The following is a 19,953-nucleotide window of genomic DNA, read 5'->3' on the forward strand; positions in this document are numbered from 1 at the left end:
ATATTATTCCTTATTTAGCTTATATTTTGTGTTTTGTTAAATTAATTAATACAACTGGAAAATACACCACATCACTGTTACTAATTTATTAGTCACTACTAAATTACCTGCATACGAGTTAGGAAGTTTGTAGTTTTGTAGTCTTGGAGGATGTCTCTGTGACTAGAGCACAGACATATTTAAGCTGAATAACTGAGATCTGCAAAAACAAACAAAAAGAGTACTTAACACCATTTTGATTAGAATGAGGTGCTGCACTGTGGTGTATGTATTGGTGTTTTTAGCAGTAAAAGTTGGGAACAGAATGTAACTTGATTTCCGTTTATAGAAACTTATGTTTATCTTTAAAAATCAGATAATCAGTATTTATTTAAAACTTTACAATTGCTGTAAAATGCTTTATTAGCTGCTTATTCAGTTATAGTTTTGAACTATTTCTTCGCTAACATGGTTAGACATGTTTGAGTTTGTTTGAGTAAGTTACTTCCTTCTTTCCCCACAATCAAGGATGTTAGACTTGAAGAGGCCTTTTTCTGATCTGTTAGAATAAATGAAGTGTCAAATTAAAATGGTGATTTGCACAAATTGGTTAAACATCTAGATAAATGTAGTGGCATTTTGAAGGATATTTTCAATGCAGAAGACTAAAATAACTCCAAAGGAAAAATCCTATTTCACTGTTAAGGACCTAAAACATAGGAAGTCTGTGTCCATAATAACAACACAGTTATATGAGTATTGTTATTCTCTGTAAAAGAGATCAAACCTAAATAACTACTGTGGGCGAAATCTGTTAAGAAATTATGCTTGCTATCAAATGAGGCTGTTTTAACGGGGATTTACTGTATTTTTAGGCGAGTGGCAGAACTTTTTATGTTTGATTTTGAGATCAGTGGCATTCATTTGGATGAAGAAAAGGTAATTTTTGGCTATAATATATGAATAGAAATTTGCCTGACCACCAAAGATCAGATAATGAAACGTGTGGAACATGAAGCATGTGATTCAGTATGTCCTCTGAGGAATTTTGTCTTCTCAAAAGTTGCTATTTTTTTCTATTTTAAATCACTTCTGAAGTGTGGTTTTTAATGTTGTTTTAGATATTTATTGGTTGTTCTTCCCAGTTTGGCCCTCATCATTCCTTTGTCTGTTCTGAAGAGTCATAAGCAAGACCTGTGAACCTGCTTCCTTTGATTGGTGTCTTCATCAGATATTTAAAATAAGTGCTTAACTGTCTTGAACAACTTATTTACAGAGAGGGGAAAGCAGCACTCTGCGCACTGTGATGACAGGTTAATCAAGTAGAGTGTTTTATAAGGGATCAGGTGTGTGTCCAGGCTCTCCTTTGGTGCTCACATAACCACAAGTTGTAAATTTTGTGCACAAGTGAATGTCTGGGCACGGTCTGATTACATCTCTTGGAGCTTTTACACGCTTTTGCAGCAGTTAGTGATGAATTTGCCAAAACTATCTGCTTTCACCATGCTTTGTGGTATGGGTGCTCTGTTGGATGTCTGTTCATAGCTCGTGGCCCTGTATAAAGTTACTATCTTGTTTATTTGAGTCATCCCCTCCAAAAAGATCTGTACAAAGGTTCTTTTACTGGATTTAGGTGGTAAAGTTACTCTGAAGGTCATGGTTGTGATGGTGTTTTGTGACCTGGAAAATGCTTCTAGAATATATTTTTACAATTGCTTTGTACAAAGAACAACTCTGAAACTTGAACTCCGGGTTTTACCTCTGATTTGACTATTGGTTCTATGGTGCTTCATCCCCTTTCAGTTAAAATTTCACTTGCCCATTTTGCACGTTTTCTTCTTCCTCCCCTGCCTATTCCTTCTATTGCTAGCTGCTCAGTCTTTTCAATTCTTATTTCAGACTTTAGATATCCTTCAGTATCATAAGTTGAAATTTTCTTCTGCTACAAAGAATTTTTGCTTTTTAAAATAAAATTCAAAAGATATGTTTTGAAGAGTAGAGGTGGAATGAGAGGACCGAGATCTGCAGGTTTTGGCATTCTTCAGACTCTGTTGTGTATGTCCTCAGCCTTTTCTTTTGAGCTATGAACCCACAGGCAACAGAGAGCATATCTCAAGTTCACTGAAGCAAGCAAATCTTACAGTAAGGTTAAACATGTGAAGTACTGTAATGATGGTGTTAAAACCTACATCACAAACTCCTCAGGGAAATGTTGAAATACCAAAACCGCCCTGTAGTCTCCAGAAAATAGTGCAGTACAAACAGTAACAGGAGAACTGTGATACTGTATCTATTTCAGGATGCTAGTAGGATTTATCCATCTCAATGATGCTTCTTTTTTTCTCCTCTGTGTTTTACATAGCAATCATATTAGGCATAGTTTTATAAATGCTTTCCAAGCAGCTTAGTAAAGCTTATGTAAATTCTACCTAAACTCCACTGTACATTTTCCTACTGCAGAAACATAGGCATTTTCTTTCAAATTTCAATTCTCTATGAAATTATAGATCTGTATGAGCAGCCAATCTTGTTGACTTTAGCCCTACATTAGGATTGTGTTGATACTGCAGGTCTAATCTCAAATGTTGTATTTTCTGCTTAATTTCTGGAAAAGTCCCTTAGGTTTTAGAGTTCTGCTTGTACTATCTCTGAAGATACTCTGTATTTTGTACTTTATTTTTCTTACAGCGTAAAAAAGCAGTCAACCTCAACGTCAGAATATTGGATTTATGTAATGAATTTCTGACAGGAGCTCACTTGCCCAACAAGATTGACAAACATGTTTTGCCAGAGCATATTCGGTATAATTTTACAGCTGAAGGCAATCACTTACAAGTTGCTGGTCTGCATGCTGATTGTCCCGATGATCTGGTGTGTATTCCCTGTTTGCTTTGGCATACTCTACAGCAAAAGTGCATATCAGTTACTTTAATTGTTACTGAGGCAAATGCATGTAGTTCATGGCGATGTTATGGCTAACAAGGAAAAACTGTTCTAGAACATAATAATCAATGGCAGCCTTGGCTGTAGCAGCTATGAGGTGAAGATCTTGAATGGGTTGAGGAAGAAGAGGGACAGAATGCAGACCCTGGATTTCAGGCAAGCAGACTTCAGCTTATTCAGTAAACTGGGAGGTGGGATCCCATGGGATGCAGCTCTGAAAGGTAAAGGAGCTCAGGAAAGCTGGCAGTTCTTTAAAGATAGTATCTTCCAACCACATGAGGATACTAAGATACTCAGTAGTGGCGCATCTTGGTATTTAGAAAGCCAAGCACATATAATCAGGAGTCAGGCTTTGCAAGGGAACTTATGACAAAGCTTCATCTCCAAAAGGTAGCAGACGGGATGGAAGCAGGTACAAGATACAAGGGAGGAATTTAGAAATATTACCTGTACATGTAAGGATGATATCAGGAAGGCCAAAGCTCAAATGCAGTTGAGACTTGCAAGGGACATCAAAGGCAACAAGAAGAGTATCTACTGCTGCATTAGTACTAAAAGGCTGGATGAGGAAAAGATGGGCTCAGTGCTTACGCTGGGTGACTTAGTGGCAGCAGACACAGATAAGGCTGAAATACTGATTGCTTTCTTTGCCTCATGTTCACCAATGAGTTCCCCCAGCCCACTGTGCTTAGTGAGAGGGTACAAAGAGAACAACCAGCAATAGATGAAGATCCAGTTTGAGAGAACTTGACCTGTACAAGTCCTTGGGACCAGACAGGCTGCATCCAAGGGTCCAGGGAGAACTGGCTGTTGTCCTTGAAAGTCCTGCTGTCTTTGGTAAGCTGTGGAGATCAGGAAAGAACTTACATGACTGGTAGAATATGTTCCACCCATCTTCAGAAAGGCCAAAACCCACCAAACTGGGCAACTACAGGCAACTTAGCTTCACTTTGATCCCTAGGAAGATTAATGGAGCAATCCAAGTCAGGAGATTACAGTCTGGGTTGGTGGACAACCAGATAGGTAAAATACCTCATTTCATGATCAGACTCAGAGGGTAGCGATTGAAATGTTGTACTCTACTGTAAGGCTGGTAATGAGAAAAGTGTTGCAGGGGTCTGTCCTGGGACCTGTTATGTTTAACATCTTTATCAATGACCTATAGAAGGTGACAGGGTGCTTACCTACCAGATTTGCAGGTGATACCTGCAATTGGGAGGAACAATGGATACGCAGAAGGGTAGGACTGACATTCAGAGTGGCCTAGAAGCTGAGAGAATGGTCCAGTAGGAACCTTCTGTAATTCAAGAAGGACAAATGTGAAGTCCTGCACCTGGAAAAGGAGATTTCCTGGCAATAGTACAGGCTGGGACTGCCTGGCTGGGTCTGATACGTGGAAAAGGCCCAGAGGGTTGGTGGGCAGCAAGCTGAGCATGAGCCAGCAGCGACCCTGACAGCTAAGAAGGCCAACAGCATCCTGAACTGCATGAACAGGGGCAGAGCCAGAGACTGAGGGAAGAGATTAGAGCCCTTTACTCATCATTCTTTAGGAGTGACTTCAATGGAGGCCACACAGGTGACCAGGAACTGGAGTGCTTGCACCATGAGGAGAGGCTGAGGGATCTGGGCTTGTTCACCCTGTAGCAGAGGTCTCGTTGGGGGACCCTGACAGCAGTCTGCCAGTACCTACAAAGGTGTCATGGAGAAGATAGAGCCAGACTCTTCACAGTGGTGCATGACAGGAGGACAAGCGGCAACAGGCACAAGTTGAGGTGAGAAATGCCCATTGGAGATTTTCCTGATGAGGATATACAAGAAGCGAAACAGAGAGCTCATGCTGTCTCTCCATCTGTGCAGGGTTTCAGGACCTGACTGGAAAAAGCTTTGTGCAACTTGGTCTTACCTCATAGCTGATCCTGCTTTGTGCAGGAGGTTGGGTTAGAGACCTCCTGAGGTCTCATCTGTCCTGAATTATCCTCAGTGATTTTATTTTAGTTATTACTGATGATGCTATTCTAAAAATAATTAATTTAGATTTTATAAATTTAAAATTAATTTAGACTCTTTGATATGTGACAGTGGTTCCTTAGTCTTTTAGATATGAGTCAAGTATATTACAACACTCGAGTGTTCTGTTTTCACTTCCTGTATAGTTAAATAATTGAAGTGACTTTGAAATCTTGTTTGTCATGAAAAAGAAAAGCTAACTGTGGTAGAATTCAAGCTGTAATGTTTATTTTCTGTAAGACATTAAAAATGAATTAAATTATGGCACTGATAGGATGTAAATAAAGGAACAGCACTCATTGTGTATCATCTATAAACTCTTGTCCTGAAAATAGGGTGATCCGTAGAATTGCTACTGAAGCTATAAGTAATATATCAATTAAAGAATGCAGCTCTCCAAGTCAGATCTTTGGAGAGGCTCTTTGGAAATTATATAATACAGGTTGGAAGGGACCTCTGGAGCTTGTCAATTTGAGTCTGATCCCGTTCAGAGCAGGATTGAGTAGATCAGGTTTCTGAGTGACATGTTGAGTTGAGTTTTGAACACTCTCCAAGGATGGAGATTCAGTTACTTCTCTGGGCAGCCTGTTTGACCACCCTCACTATTGGTTTTTTTTTCCTGATATCAAATTGGAATTTTTCTTCTTTCATCTTGTGTCTCTTACATCTTCTCCTCTTGCTCTGCACCTCCAAGAAGAGTCTGGCTGCACGTTCTCTGTGCCCTACTGCTGAGTAGTAAAGATTAAGATCTTTGAGCTTTTTCTTCTTTAGGCTGGACAAACCAAGCTCTCGGCCTCCATTCTATATCATGTGCTTCAGCCCCCAAACATCTTGGTGGACCTATGCACAACCCACTCCAGTATGTCAGTGTCTTTCTTGTCCTGGGGAACCCAAATCTGGACATTGTGCTCCAAATATAATCTGGACAGTACCAAGAGAGGGAAGCAATCACATCCACAGACCAAATGGCTGTAGTCTTTCCAATAAAGCTAGTAAGCTGTTGGCCTTTGCTGGAAAGACACACTGCTGAACTGTGTTCAAGGAAGGGGAATCATCTCACTTACTTTATTTGCTTTTTTTAAAATGAAAGCCTGGTGAAATGGAACAGGTACGAAACGACTTGTGAATTATCGTAGTCACATTTTTTATAATCCCAGGATCTGCATTCCTGTTGGATATGTGATCCAAGAGAGAAGCTTATTTCAAATGAAGACAAGCATAAGTTGTTGCTGGATTTCTTAAGCCTATTCCCTATGTACAAAATAAAGATTAACTTCAATTGGTGTGTGAAACATAAAAAGCATTTTACCAAATTTTCTGAGGCTCAAGGTGATTTATTTTTTTTTGAGAGTTATAAAAACCCCCAAACTAGAAATAGGAGAAAGACTTATTGTCTGTGGGCAGATGGGCGGACTAATAGTTTGCTACTTCAAAAGAAATAAGGCTTTTCTCTTCCTCTTTTTTTTTCTCCCCTGACCCTGTGTCTGGTTCTTATCAGATCCTTCCATAAGCCAGCTTAACTGACATGCAGAGAACAATTTGGCTTTCTTTTGGGTTTATTTTCAGAAGTTTTAGTGAGTTAAGACAGCCCACAGAGTGGTCTGAGAAGCACAGATGTTGGCAGAAGGAAGGAGGCAATAAGCAAAGAGGAGACTGTTGACAGGACTAGAGAACAGGACCCCTTTTGGCAGTCCTGATCTGTTAGGTTGTCTCATTGCATTTCCTCATTCCATCTTTAATGGATCAGAGAGCAGTAATTGTCTGGCAGTCTTAATTACTATTGTTAAAAGGCTTTAGGCTTTTTCCCAACAATATCAGTGAAACATAGCTGTAATGCCAGATCTTCAATTGCATCACTTGTTTCCCTTAAAGATGGCACTGTTGTAATGTGACCCTTTTTTTTTTTTTAAATAATTTTAATAATTAGGTGCGAGAAGCTGCTTACAAGATTTTTCTTTACCCAAATGCTGAGCAGTTGAGCCGTTTAGAAGAATTGCTTGCTAGCCGAAACAGTCTGGCACAGCTGGTTGGCTACGACACCTTTGCCCACAGGGCTCTTCAGGGAACAATGGCCGAAACTCCAGGTATAAGGCATGTGTGGAAGGACATACAGAGAAATCAAATGCACTATGTTAGGTATGAGGTCAAAAGTTGTTAGTTTTTCTTGCCAAGTTTGCACTTATTTCTTCCAGTGGGGTATCTTATTGCAGTTACCTTTTGCTGTATGCAGTACTCGTGCCTTCTATAAATGGCAATACTCACTGAGGAAGAACTAGTGTTTTTGTTCAGAATCAGCGCTCACTCCTTAGATTATGGAGTTGACACTATCCCAGCATGTAACAAAATAAATGTGGTACTAAAATCTTTTGAAATGGTGGCACAGGGGTCAATGGAGCAGTTTGTTGTTCTAAAAGAACCATGTTCTTGTTTTGTTTGGAATGTTTTGATGTAAACTTAACATCTTTTAAGGGAAGAAATCACTCTTTCCTCCTCCCCCTCCCCCCATTTTACTTCTAGAAACAGTAACACGGTTTCTGGAGAAGCTTTCTGACCAGTTGTCTAAAAGGTACGTCTGTCTCACTAAGCTATTTTTCTAACCATACTCTTTATTTCAAGAATAGAGGGACTTGAGCACTAATAAGTCAGTCAGTGCTGCTTATTTATATGCTGTGATGAAACAAAAAGCAAGACTTTCTCAGAGTTTTGAGGGAAGCTGTTGGCTTGGAATAAATTTTGTGTCTATGATCAGAGAACACCCAGAACTGAATGCAACAAGTCATGTGCCAAGAAATGCAGGCAACAGCAAATGAGAAGACCAAGACAAGTGTTGAAGAACACCTCTCCTGATCTTCTCTCCGTACACACAACTCCATATATTTTACATCTATAAGGAGATTCCCCTGTTTGTCCTTCTTACTTCCAAGAGCACAAAATGGTTTCATCACTGTGTGTAAATGTGGTGTATTTTAAGAAAGAAAAAGCTTTAGAGGTGTGCAACCAGAGCAAGAGGGACTTGGTTTGAAGGTACCTGAATGACAGAAGCAGAATGGAAAAGTTCTTTTGCCATAGTATTTAGGATTGCTATTTTGTACTGCACTATCAGTCTCTGACAATGGGCATTTTGTTAGGATGGAGTATTACTGTATACTCTATTCCATTGCTCAAAAATCTTTCATTAACAATTTCATCATAAAAATATTTTTCAGAACTCAAAAAGATTTTGAAATGATGACAAAGATGAAAATTAAGCTGAACCCCCACAATTCAGTAAGTTAAATTTTCATGTGTGGTTTTCTGTTTTGTTTCTTTTTAAAAATATAGTATAAGCTAACCTGTTCTACAAGAAAAATTAACTGTTTTAGTGTACAACATGTAGTATAATTAGGAAGAGAAACTTTCTGTCTTCTGGCTTCAAATGCTTTTTGACTGCTTAGTTGGTATTTGTGTTAAAACCAAGCATTGAGTGTGAGATAGCTGTTGGTTTATACAAAATGATACTGAGATAACTGAAACGTAAAGTAGTGAAAGTGAGTATTGCTTTGTTTTGAATTAGTTAATAGACTCATTTGAAAACTAAAGACTGGACTTTAGGTTAGATGCTTGTCCAGTTTGCATACTGTAGTGTATGTATCCTAATTCTGTACATAACTAGGTTTATCTTTTTATTTGAATTGAGTGTATTTCTTGAAAACTGGTATGATGTCCCATTATACATTTGAATAAGCAAATGTTAAAAAAAGGTTTCAGGTTAAGATGCTATTTCTAATGATGTTTTTAGCACTGAATGTTTCAATGCTGTTTTTAGCACTGAATGTTTGCCATTATGTTTTAAATTTCTGTGACTTGTCGAAACTGCAAAAGTATTCAAAGGAAACAAAACTTTTACTTTGGGTTCACTTGTTGGCCATCATTGTAATTATAAGCTGGAATTCTCTTTCAGAAGCTGATGCCGTGGGATCATCCATACTACAGTGGCGTCCTTCGTGCTGAGAGGTAAGCTCCTTATGTTCATGATTCTAATGTAAATGAGTGTCTTTTATTTCATTTCTTGCAATAAGGATAAAGAAAGTCTTCAATGTAAACAGGATTTCCTTCTTTGAAGATGTATTTAACTATGAAAAAATAAAGAGTATCTGGCGGGGCAGTTTTTTTGTAATATTTCTTAGTTACTGCTGGAATGCCTGTAGAAGTTTTTGGCTCCTTTGTTGTTTTATGGAGAAGTATTGGCCCTCTTTGAAGATATAAAAGGATGAAATGGTTTCAGAACAGCTAGAAAATTCCTGTTTTGCTTGTAGTTCTTATCTGAGTTGCAGTAACATTTAAAAATAAATTTCGATGACTGAATACAATGCAACTCCTCTTCATATTTTAACGGTATTGTACTTCTTACTGAGCATGCAGCTAGCATCCCTTTCTACAGACTTGAAATAGCAACTTCTTGAGTAGATCTTCACTGTTTATGGATAGAGTTCATTCTCATCTCTCCTGCAAAGGCTGGGAAATAAATCCTCTATACTGACTTAAATAGTGCATGAGACCTTTGCACATAATGAGATGCCAGCTCTTAAAGACATGAGCCCTGCTTGTTGCCTTTATTAGATCAGCAGTGGTGACCTTTTGGGTTTGTGTTGGAAAAGATAATTTAAAGTTGTGCTTCTCTCAGAATAGGGGGAGAAAAAATCTTCCTTCACTGCAGATTTGTAGGTTTTTGTTTTTTTAAACAAGCTTAGACTGGATGTATCTGATTAAAGCAGTAGTTAACTCTGGATGAGAAAGCTATGGTCGTACAGACATGGCATGGAAGGGTTGCCAGCAGTTGGCCCTGCTGTTCTGTTTTACTTTGTTACTGAGGCAGTAGTTTTATGAGCAGCAGCTCATATCCTGGGTGTGTAGAACTTGCGGTGCAAGGGGAGCGAGGGGTGTCCAGTTACTGGGTCTGCTCCCAGTAGCTAATACTGGAGCACGCAGCACTCCACAGTGTACGTGTGGATTGTGTGTTTGTGCCACGCTGGCAGTGGCTGCTTCTGTTTTAAACTGGGCAGGTAGCAGACAGGCTTCCATGAAAGTGTAAATAAAGTAGTGGTTATACTGGAGGAGAGTCAAGGTCCATCTACCTCCAAATCCTATTTTCGCGGTGGTGAATAGCAATCTGTGGAAGAGCGCTGTCATACTCCTTCAAGATCCTATCTTGTAGTTTACAAACCTCCTTTACCTTGCTTGTGTAGCGTATTCAAAACAGCAAGAATTGCATTCTGATACACCGTGCCTAACAGTGCTGTCAAATGCTGCTGAAATTTATTGTCTACATATCCTATTTATTTTCTACATTTCCTACAGTGTCTGCTTTCCTTGTTTTCGGAATTAGAGTGTCCCATAAGGGTTAGAGCATTAGGTGTAGAAGGCTCTGTGTTTGGTTTTTTTCTCCTCCTGGAGGAGTGTCTTCTTATACTGTCTTATTGTCCTTCTTAGATCATCTCATGAAGCTAACCATATTGTAATTAAGTTGCTGATGATCACAAATAGATTACTCTGTTTGTTTTGGCGCTAGAAAGAAAAATATTTCCTTTCCTAGTGGGACTTTGTAAAGGACCTGATAAAGTTAAGAATTGCATGGTAGCTTTATGAAGGGAGAGCAGCAGGAAAAACAGACCAAGACACTGGCAATGTATCTTTTTTTTTTATTTATTCAGGCACCAAGTCTGGCAGCTGGATGAGCGTGAGGAATCTTGTAAAGCTATGTAGGGCCTCCCTGATTACAGGGCAGGATTGGGGCCCAACCTTTTTCTCCCTGCAGGTTGGGCAGGAGTATTTTTTTCTGGCAGGTATACAGGCAAGGAGGGAAAAGCAGTTTTCCTCTCTATCGTGCACCGCAGTGTTTCACTAAAACACAAGGACTTTGGTCTTTCACTGTCCTGCTTTCTGTATAGTGGTCTGTCTTTGGGAAAAGTTTTTGATCTGACAGTGTCTCAACAACGCTTTGTATTCATTCTGCCCATATTGGAGGTAATGAACAGGGTACAGGGTAATGGGTAATCCGCTCTGAAAAGTGAAAACTCACTTCTCCACTGCAAAGTATCAGTGGCTGTGCTTTATGACTGAAACTAGGCAGGAGTCGGAGAGTATTCATACAGCAGCAGAGGACAGGAATATACCTTGTAATCCCTGTGCCCTAAACATGTTCTATTTGCCATTTAATTATTTATGTTAATGTGAATCCACTATCCTTTATGTTTGCTACTTAACTCTGTTTGACCACATCCTTTCTTGAATGCCCCTTGGATGCTATGGTATGTTCAGTTCAACACTTCCGTAACCGGAAGATGGGAACCATATCCGTCACAAAATTTGATACTGATGGGAGTTTGACTTTTAGCTATTTGTTGTTACTCTTTTTCTAACTGAGCCAATTATCTTATAGTATTAAATTACGTCTTTAGGGAAAAGTGATGTTGCTTTCCTTGATTTCTTTTTTCCCTTGGGAAGATAATTTATACTATCTGTTTGTTTGGGTTTTTTTTTTCCACTTGTGTTGTGTTTCATTTTATTTATTTATTTATAAGAGAAATAAATGTTTAATTTAATTTTTACTTATTGTATCCTACTTTATTTTGTATTTTTGCAACATGGAATGACAAAATATGTTTTCAAACAAGATATATTTACCTGCCATGCATTTCTCCCATTCTTAGTATTCTTTGTTTAGTAGATTAATTATTTTGTTCTTCAAGGTTTTATCTTTTTTGGAATAAATTTACTTTTAGCTTTACGTCTTTTACAGAAATGCCATGGTCATATTTATAATAGCGCTGTACACAGAGCATAGCTTCCATTTTTGTCTATCATGTTTTGAGACACAGTAGTAGTTTGTGTGGTGGATTTCTGTATTGTTAGCAATTTCTGAGGTTTTTTTGCTTAGTAAAATGTTTGTGTTGAACAGGAAGCAAATGTATGCTCTTGGGTATCTCTTTTGGACTGCTATTGTCACTGTGGCTGCAGCTGAGTACAGAACCATAGTTTCCTAGGTACATAAGATGCAGAACATCTTTACAAACCTAGATATAAAGAAAGAGACTACTGGGGTTTAGTTCTTGATTAAGGAACTTAGCAACGTTCCAGTATGCCACATATCCTGGTGCAAGAAATATTAGATGGGACAGTGTCTGTGTCTGTTGAAAAAGGTTAACCGTTTCCTATTTTCCTATTCTATACGACCATCTTTGCAAACAGAAATGTGAGTAAAAAGTAGACAATCCAGATGTGATCTTTTACTTCCTCTTTAGTTCTCCAGATTTTGACAGCTACATCAAATTGTCTCAAATGACTCTGAAACTCATGATATATTTTTAATGTGTCTGTTTTATATCTGCATGTTGTATATTTTAAATGTATTTATATATTTTATATTCTAAATATATGCTTATCCCATATTAGAACAGGACGAAGGAAACAAATCCTTCGTTAGATTCCTCATAATTAGTTTTAAGAGCTGGATATTTACTTCTGAATAATTTAGGATATTCATATGCGTTTGGACTATTGGATTTTAATGACATTTGTTGTCATTATCAGGTTTCCTTTATTTTCACTCTGCTCTGTAGTTGTTCCTGACCTTTTCTGCTGTTTTGGTAGTTGAACAGCAGAAGGAGCTCTAGACTTAATTCACAGGGTACACTTTTTTTTCTGTAAACTTATCCACAATAATTTTGTTTCTGTCAGCTTTTACCAAGTCTTTTCCCTTGAAACTTGATCGTACTTCAAAAGTGTAAGTCTCCCATTGATGGTAACAGGATAGTTTACTTTTTTTAAAAAAAATTACGTTAAGTAGCCTCTCTGGCTTGAAACCCACACTTACAACACTGTAATGTTTCTGTAGCTGAAGTTTAAGTGGCAGAGAAAATAGATGTCAGTATAAATGTACATTTAAGAGAAACTGGAGACAAAAGTCTGAAATTCATGGCAGTAGTATCTTAAAAGAAGATAGAGTAATTAGGAGAACCTCAAGAATTTTGGCAGACGAAGGGTAATAAAACAGTGAATGCTAGAACATGCTTCAGCCTCTAGCAAGTAAGAATATGTCTAATATGTGCATTATAAAAATAATATTGTTGAGTTTTAGTGCAGGCAAGTACCATAGTATTAATTAAATCCTATTACTTCTCAGTAAGTGCAGTAAGTGCAGCTGCAGATATAAATAATTCTTAGGGCCCTGATTTTGCAAAGATGTAGTAGCCTTGCTGACTTCTTCTGGGTCATAAAAAAACCCCAAAACTCTGGAAAAGACCTTTTGAGGTCAGCTGTTTGTCTTGAAAGTGGGTTTGACTGTGCCTAAGCCAGTTCTGACGGAGGTGCAGAACTATAAGTGATGAGCTTAGTATATTTGGTGTGTTTCCCTAACCTTTGGTGCTTGCCAGGCTGGGTTGACTTTGCTGGCTATAACTCACTGTTGGGGTTTTTGCCAAGATGTCACAGATTTTATTCAAATGCAACTGGGATGTGCTAGCTGGGTATTGCACACTGTGCTGGTCTGTCTCATTGGGACTGCAGAAACAAATAAGACTGTCCTTGGGGATGAACAAATCAATGCCAAAATAAGCCAGTTTCCTGCTGTGTTGAAAAGAGAAGCCATCACAGCAACTGGAGGCGTTTTGGATCTTGGGGTGACTAGCTGAGCAGAAAATAGGAATAGCTCATTTCCTTTCTTGCTGGGACTATACATAGGCTGTGGGCTTCAGGGGAGAGTGGGCAGCACTTCTGGTTTTTCAGAGGGGTAGGGGACAACACCAAGGTGTCTGAACATCACTGAATGTTTCTAAAGTTGCTAAAAGCTGAAACTAATGTTGAGGTTTGCAAGGTACTTGTAAACAAACTCATTTGTAGCTGCTCTTTGTTAAATTATTTTTAGTTTTACAAAAGAGTGTTCTATGTTGGAAACACCATATGGAAAAATAGCCCAGACCGTTTGTGGAATATGTGAGAAAACTGTCACTCTGTTCAAATTGAAAGCTGAAGTGGAAAAATAATTCAAAATTTAAAAAGAACCAGGAAATGTTTCAACCAAAGTGCTCATAGAGAAGGAAGATTTTCTATAACTATCTGTTTGTAAGCAAGGGAAGAAATGCCTTTTATTAAATCAACTAATGCAAGTGCAAAAAGTCCATTTAACTTAGCAGTCACTAAGCTAGTGGACCAAGCTTTTTAGAGGAAACCCGAAAGTTATAGAAAAGGCTTGCTGTGAAGCAGAATTCAAGTTTCAAGAATTATTTCTTTATTCAAAACATTGTGAAAGGACAAAGAAATTGTTGTGGATTTGAAAACAAAATCAAATTTAAAAGTTGCATACGGTGTCAATACCAAACCAATATTCTGAATTACCCCCTGACCTCCTCCAAAATATTCTCTGAAGTACAATTAACTGAAAGAAAAAAGGAATGTGAGATACAGGTGCTAGTTTATGGTTGATGAGAGTACAAAGACTTTCTATTATTATTATTATTATTATTATTTTTAAGAAATCCAGAGTCTTCTATAAATCATGGTTAAGAGTCTCCCTTCAGGTAAAGAATTAAATTTCAGAGTCTGGCATGTAATGAAAATTGGAAGGGGTTTTCCTTGTCTTGATCTCTTTAAGTTAACCTGAGGGGTTCGTCTCACTTTTATCTTCCACTAACAGGATTTTTTCAAGTTTCTTTGAAAGTTTTGAGAGAATCTGTTTTATTAGAGATAGTTAACTTAATGTTCTATATTTTCGTGGAGGTCAACAGGATAGTAATTTTTCTTAAAAAAACCACCTTAAAACCATCAGGATATATCAGGGACTACATTTAATAGCCACTGATAAGAATTCTTGCCAAACAGCTAATTTGCAATTGTTAAGAGTCTGAAAGCTCATGGTCTGAAGAGCAGTGATCCTTACTCAAATATCCCTAATGTCCAAATTTATAAAAAGCATTCTTAATAGAATAAAGTCATGCTACACAAAACAGTCTTAGTTTCCTTCCAAATATACAGCTTAAATGAAAGTGATTTTAGAAGTCTGCATTTTATTTAGACTCAGTGAAGTCATACAAGCTTAGAAATAATTATTTATAATGACATACTACATCTTTGTTCTTCAGAGGGACACAGCCTTTTTGTTTGAAGCCTGCTGTTCTTGAAGAATAACCAAACCTCATTGTGTCAGTTAACTTCTTTTTAAAATTGGTTTTTAAATTGGTTTGGCTACAGTTCTTCTTTTAAAAATAGTGCTGGGCTGCATACTGTAAAAGTAAGGTGTCTGGGTTTTTTAACGTAGTTTATACTTTAATACAAAGCAGGAATTTACATCAAAGAAACTACTGTTTTCTTTGATATTTCTACTTTCTTTAGGAGAGTGCTGAGATTTCTCTTTGTAAAGTTTCTGAGCTCACATTCTGACATAGAGTACATAAAAAATTTTTCATTCTTTCCTGGGCTTTGTTATAAATATAAATACTTTGGCATTTGAAATCAGATGTTCAGAGTGAAATAAGTTATTGGAATATGTTTTAAGACAAAATGAAAGCAGAAGAAACTTCTTTTGTTCATTTTTGTGCTTCTCAGTCTTTCACAGTTTTGGACATTTGAGCATATGAGTTATGCAATTCTACAGGAACAACAGAAGAGTTTAAGGTTATAGCAAACGTTAATAATACAATAAAAGAGACTACTTTAAATTCTTGATTTTTGTTTTTAAGTCAAATTATCTAACTGAAAGTTTGACACAGAAAAATATTCTTTTCCACAGTAGAGGACTTCATGTATGTATTTGTTGTTGCTGTTTCTGATTTGTTCAAAGTGAGATTTATATTTTGGCGTCCTATATTTTTTACATAAATGTAATATGATACATGTAAACTAAAAGCAGTCTTTTTTTTTTTTTTATATCTAGTCATGTAAAAATGCCTTCTTGATTTCAGGAAGTCTTCTTTTAGATTAATAATTGTGTTTTCTGGTGCATATGTAACGGATAGAAATTTGGTATTTCCTTTTCCTGCTCTTCCAGAAGCGCATTCAGATCCTTTAAATTTCACGGAAGGGCATAAGAAAATTTATGCACTTGAGTTCAAGCGTAGTTGGGAAAGCTTTTTGTAGCACTGCAAGTATCAAAAATCAACACATACCTGTTTTTTTGACCTCAGATACCCCAGAAGAAAGGTTCTGTGGTAAGAAATCTTTTTAATTGGAGTATGTTGTTCTCTGCAAAGTTCTGTTGCAATTTATCAGACGACCATTCTTCTGTCTCCTTTGCCTGCATTTTCAGAGGCATCTTCCAATAGAAAAGACTGTGCTGTTCATCTTCTTGGGATTCAGGTATACAACATGCAGTCCAGTCGGAGAAGCCTAAGCTACAGAGAGGAGCAAGAGCTGATAGCTGAGCTGAAGACTTCTGCTAGTTGGCTGTGGCTGGTACCTTGCTGAGCCTAAGAGTGGCATATTTTATTTATGTCTGCCTTTGGTGACGTAGGCATCCTAGGTGCCTATTTGAAGCACTTTGAGTCACCTTGCTGGGGCCCAGAACTCACATTTTAAGTGAAAGGGTATGTTTGATTCTTCTCCTGGCTTGCTTAGCTGACCTAAATCCTTTTTCTTCCTTAGGAAGTGCTGTAACCATGTTTCCATGTATTTGCCAGCTTTGGAGACAGCAGTACAGTGTTCTGCTAGTGACACTAGTTGCCATGTGCATCCTCCTCCTCATTGAATTCTGCCTGTCTCCTCAGCTGGAGCAGCAAGCAAGCTGCCAATTACAGCATACAAGAAAACCTGTCTTCAGGCACTTCTTGCAGTTGCTGTCGCCAAATGGAGCTCCACTTGGTTTCCAACACAGATTTTAGCTGTCTGCCTCCAGAACATTAACCTTTCTTGCTAGTAGCAGTAACCCTTAGCAGAAATTTTACTGGTAGCAGAATGCCTGTTAGTGTAGTTCAGTATGGGTTGTAATAACTTCCTTTCTGATTTCTTTTCCCAAAAATACTTGAATGTATTTCCCGTCGGAGATAAAAATTGTAAGTTGGCTGAATAAATGTAGAGGCAGCTTGCCAAAGAGTGACCAGAAAGAGTGTGCTAATATTAAAGCAGATGTTTCTTGCAGTTTTGTTTGATTTTTTTTTTACTATTTGTTTTAAATAGAAGGAACAAAGCTAGACAGCTGTCTAAGCCCACAGTTGATAACAGCTTGAAAATCATGCATAAGGTGATTCTTAGAATGGCTGCTACTTTAACATGTAATAGAATAAAAATAATTGTATGCACAGTGGGGTCATCAGCAGTTATTAACATCTAGATTATGAAGATTGCTTTGCTCTGACCAGTGAGCAGTTCAAGGGCAGGCTAAGCTGTAGTACTTAGGAAACACTGTTTTTTTTATGTAGAGTCGGTCACTATCAGTTAATTAATTAACTAAAGTTTTTGTCTTTTAATTCTATCAGTAGAGAAGTAATATGCAGTGGAATGCCTTGTTTTGTTGGGAGGCTTTTGTGTGCATTTTCAAATACTCTTAGTTTCCCATTTGAAAAAAATGATCAAAGAAACAGCATACACCTGGGATAGAAGGTGGTGAACTTTGAGTTCCCCTTTAGCTTCAGGAGAAATTAATTTTCCACTCTTGGATCAGCCCTCAAAAAGGCTCTGCATCCTACACAGACAAGCTAGATCTTTGTTACGGGGCAGTTTAAAGTGTTAAGGGAGTGTATTGATAAAAGTCTTCATCCCCGAGTTTTATGTGGTGTTTTAGGTAATCTGGCCCAGTTGGAGAGTGTTTTGAAGATACAACCCAAGCCCCTTGAACAGTATTAGAAATTTCATTCAAAGGGCTGAGAGGAGAGAAGTTCGGCTTGCTGTCACAGTCATAGTCCCCATTGCTGCCAAGAAATTGTGCTACGGTGTTTCGGATTAGCATGAATTTGAACACTGAAATACCGTGCCTGGGAAATGTTGGGTTCTTGCAGTTTCACTAAGGTGACAAAGCTGTGAGTAACTGAGGTTGGGTAAGCATTTGGTAGCAAACAGATATTTTTTCCTGTCATCTGGAAACAATGAAGTTGCTAATGGCTGCTACTGTTTGATGCCTGGAATCGAGCAAGAATCTTCAATAAGGGAGCATGTAGTTTGCCTGTGAACTCTTCCAAACACTTTTCCACCCACACCCTCCAGCCAGATTTCATTTTTACAGATCTAGTAGAGATTGTAGGATTTCCTGTTCTGCTCATTGAGTATTCTTTTTTTGGGAAAGATTCAAGTCTTTTAAATTAATTTCTTCCCTTTTCCCTATTGTCCTCTAATCTTATCTAGTGTTACACCTTTATTCTGCAGTGAGTAGCATTAAATCTTGAAGGTGGGGGCTCAGAAAAGTGTCAGTCATGCGCTTGCTCTTGCCACTGAAAGGCAAGATCATCTATGAATAATAATTCCAGGAACTGGGGTTTTGGTTATAGGACAGTAGCTTCAGATAGCTGAGGATTTGGCTAATTTTTATTCCTAAATAAGCCCAAAGAGAAAGTTTTCCTGGAATCTGGGCAAGTTTTGGGTTAGGCTTTCTTCAGTGATAGTAGGTCTTACTTGATTTGTGACAAGAGAGTTCATGTATGAGACAGGACCAAATTCAAAGCTTGTGAATCAAATCTGTGTTTTGGTGTCTGGAATGATTACTGCTTATGGACTGGTATTAGAGAAAGATTGAAGATTTTTGAAGACGCACTACCCACTTCCTGGAGCAGTAGCTTTTTTTCAGTACCTGATACTAATTTTGAAGTGTATTATTGATTATTATCATCTGATTGTGAAATTGCTTTATATTACTGTATTTTAACCATTTCTTTGTAACTCCTATGACATTGCAATGGCTAGCAAACAAACAAACGAACTATGGATGCCAGATAACTTAGGGTATGATAACCACCACTGACTGCTGTCAGGATTGTCCAAAAGTAATTTAAATATCAGTCTTGTGTCATAAGACACTGGTGCTATTTGAGGATTTTTCAGTATCTTCAATCTTTGTACACTGGTGTAGAAGCAAGGCGGAAATGGAGAAATAAGTGAAATCAGAACTAGAAACATTTTTTTTTTTTGCGTCCTGTGTAAAAAATGTTGTTTTTCAAAACTTTTTTGCAATTTTCCGTTGGCAAGAGGAATATTAACACACATCTTTCATTAAATGTGGGAGAGGTTTGATCCTGACACTGTTCTACCAGAAGTGACTGACATAAACTTTGTGTAGTTATTATTAAAGTGGTTGTTTAATCAGGACCTCATTGTACTCAAAATGTCAAGATTGTGACATCTTCAAACATTACCCAGGGTAGGGGACTGGTTCCCCTGGGGAGTCTGCCTTAAGCCAGTATAGTCTGTTATTGCTGTTTCCATGTGTGGGTGGATAAGTATCGTGCTTTTCCAAAAGACAAAACCATTACAGACTGATTTTTTCCCCCACTTTGGATAGTGAGAGTGTATTACAAAATACTTATAAGAAAGCCTTCTCCCCATCCTTTTCATCACGGGGTAAGTTCATGGGGATAGTGCACGTTTGAGTGCTGAGAAAGGAAATGGGCACTTGTCTTCTCCCTGTAGTACATTAACATCACCTCTTCTATCCCTGAAGAAATATCACTGCGATCTCCTGCTAGTATGTATCTGCATTTTTGACAAAAACGAAATAAAACATGAAGTAGTTTCAGAGTTGTTTTCCTCTGCTCCCCAGCAACCACATTAATCTAGTGTTTCAACTGAGTGTGGTAATTCTTTGCAGTTAGTATGAAATGTTCTCCTCTGATAAAACTGGACTGCTGCATGGTCTTGGTCGTAACCTCCAAATGACATCTTTATAGAGTCACAGAACAGTTGAAGTTGGAAGGGACCTCTGGAGTCCAACCGCCCTGCTGAAGCAAGGCCACCTAGAGCAAGTTGCCCAGGACCATGTCCAGGAGCCTTGTGAGCATCTCCAAAGATGGAGACTTCACAACCTTCCTGGGCAATCTCTGCCAGTGTTTTGTCACCTACACAGGGAAAAAG

The 19,953-nt window shown here is 38.0% G+C and overlaps 1 protein-coding gene across 1 annotated transcript in view; it reads left to right on the plus strand.

The window, feature by feature from the left end:
• Positions 1-19,953, plus strand: part of MIPEP (mitochondrial intermediate peptidase) — a 77,655-nt gene that overhangs the window by 6,413 nt on the left and 51,289 nt on the right. Inside the window, exons 5-10 of the mRNA XM_074146408.1 lie at positions 855-918; positions 2,668-2,850; positions 6,857-7,013; positions 7,447-7,495; positions 8,136-8,196; positions 8,870-8,922. Of these exons, the coding sequence (XP_074002509.1) occupies positions 855-918; positions 2,668-2,850; positions 6,857-7,013; positions 7,447-7,495; positions 8,136-8,196; positions 8,870-8,922 (567 nt within the window). The remainder of the gene's footprint in view (positions 1-854; positions 919-2,667; positions 2,851-6,856; positions 7,014-7,446; positions 7,496-8,135; positions 8,197-8,869; positions 8,923-19,953) is intronic.

This window comes from Numenius arquata, chromosome 1, assembly GCF_964106895.1.
Source record: "Numenius arquata chromosome 1, bNumArq3.hap1.1, whole genome shotgun sequence".
Taxonomy (NCBI): domain Eukaryota; kingdom Metazoa; phylum Chordata; class Aves; order Charadriiformes; family Scolopacidae; genus Numenius; species Numenius arquata.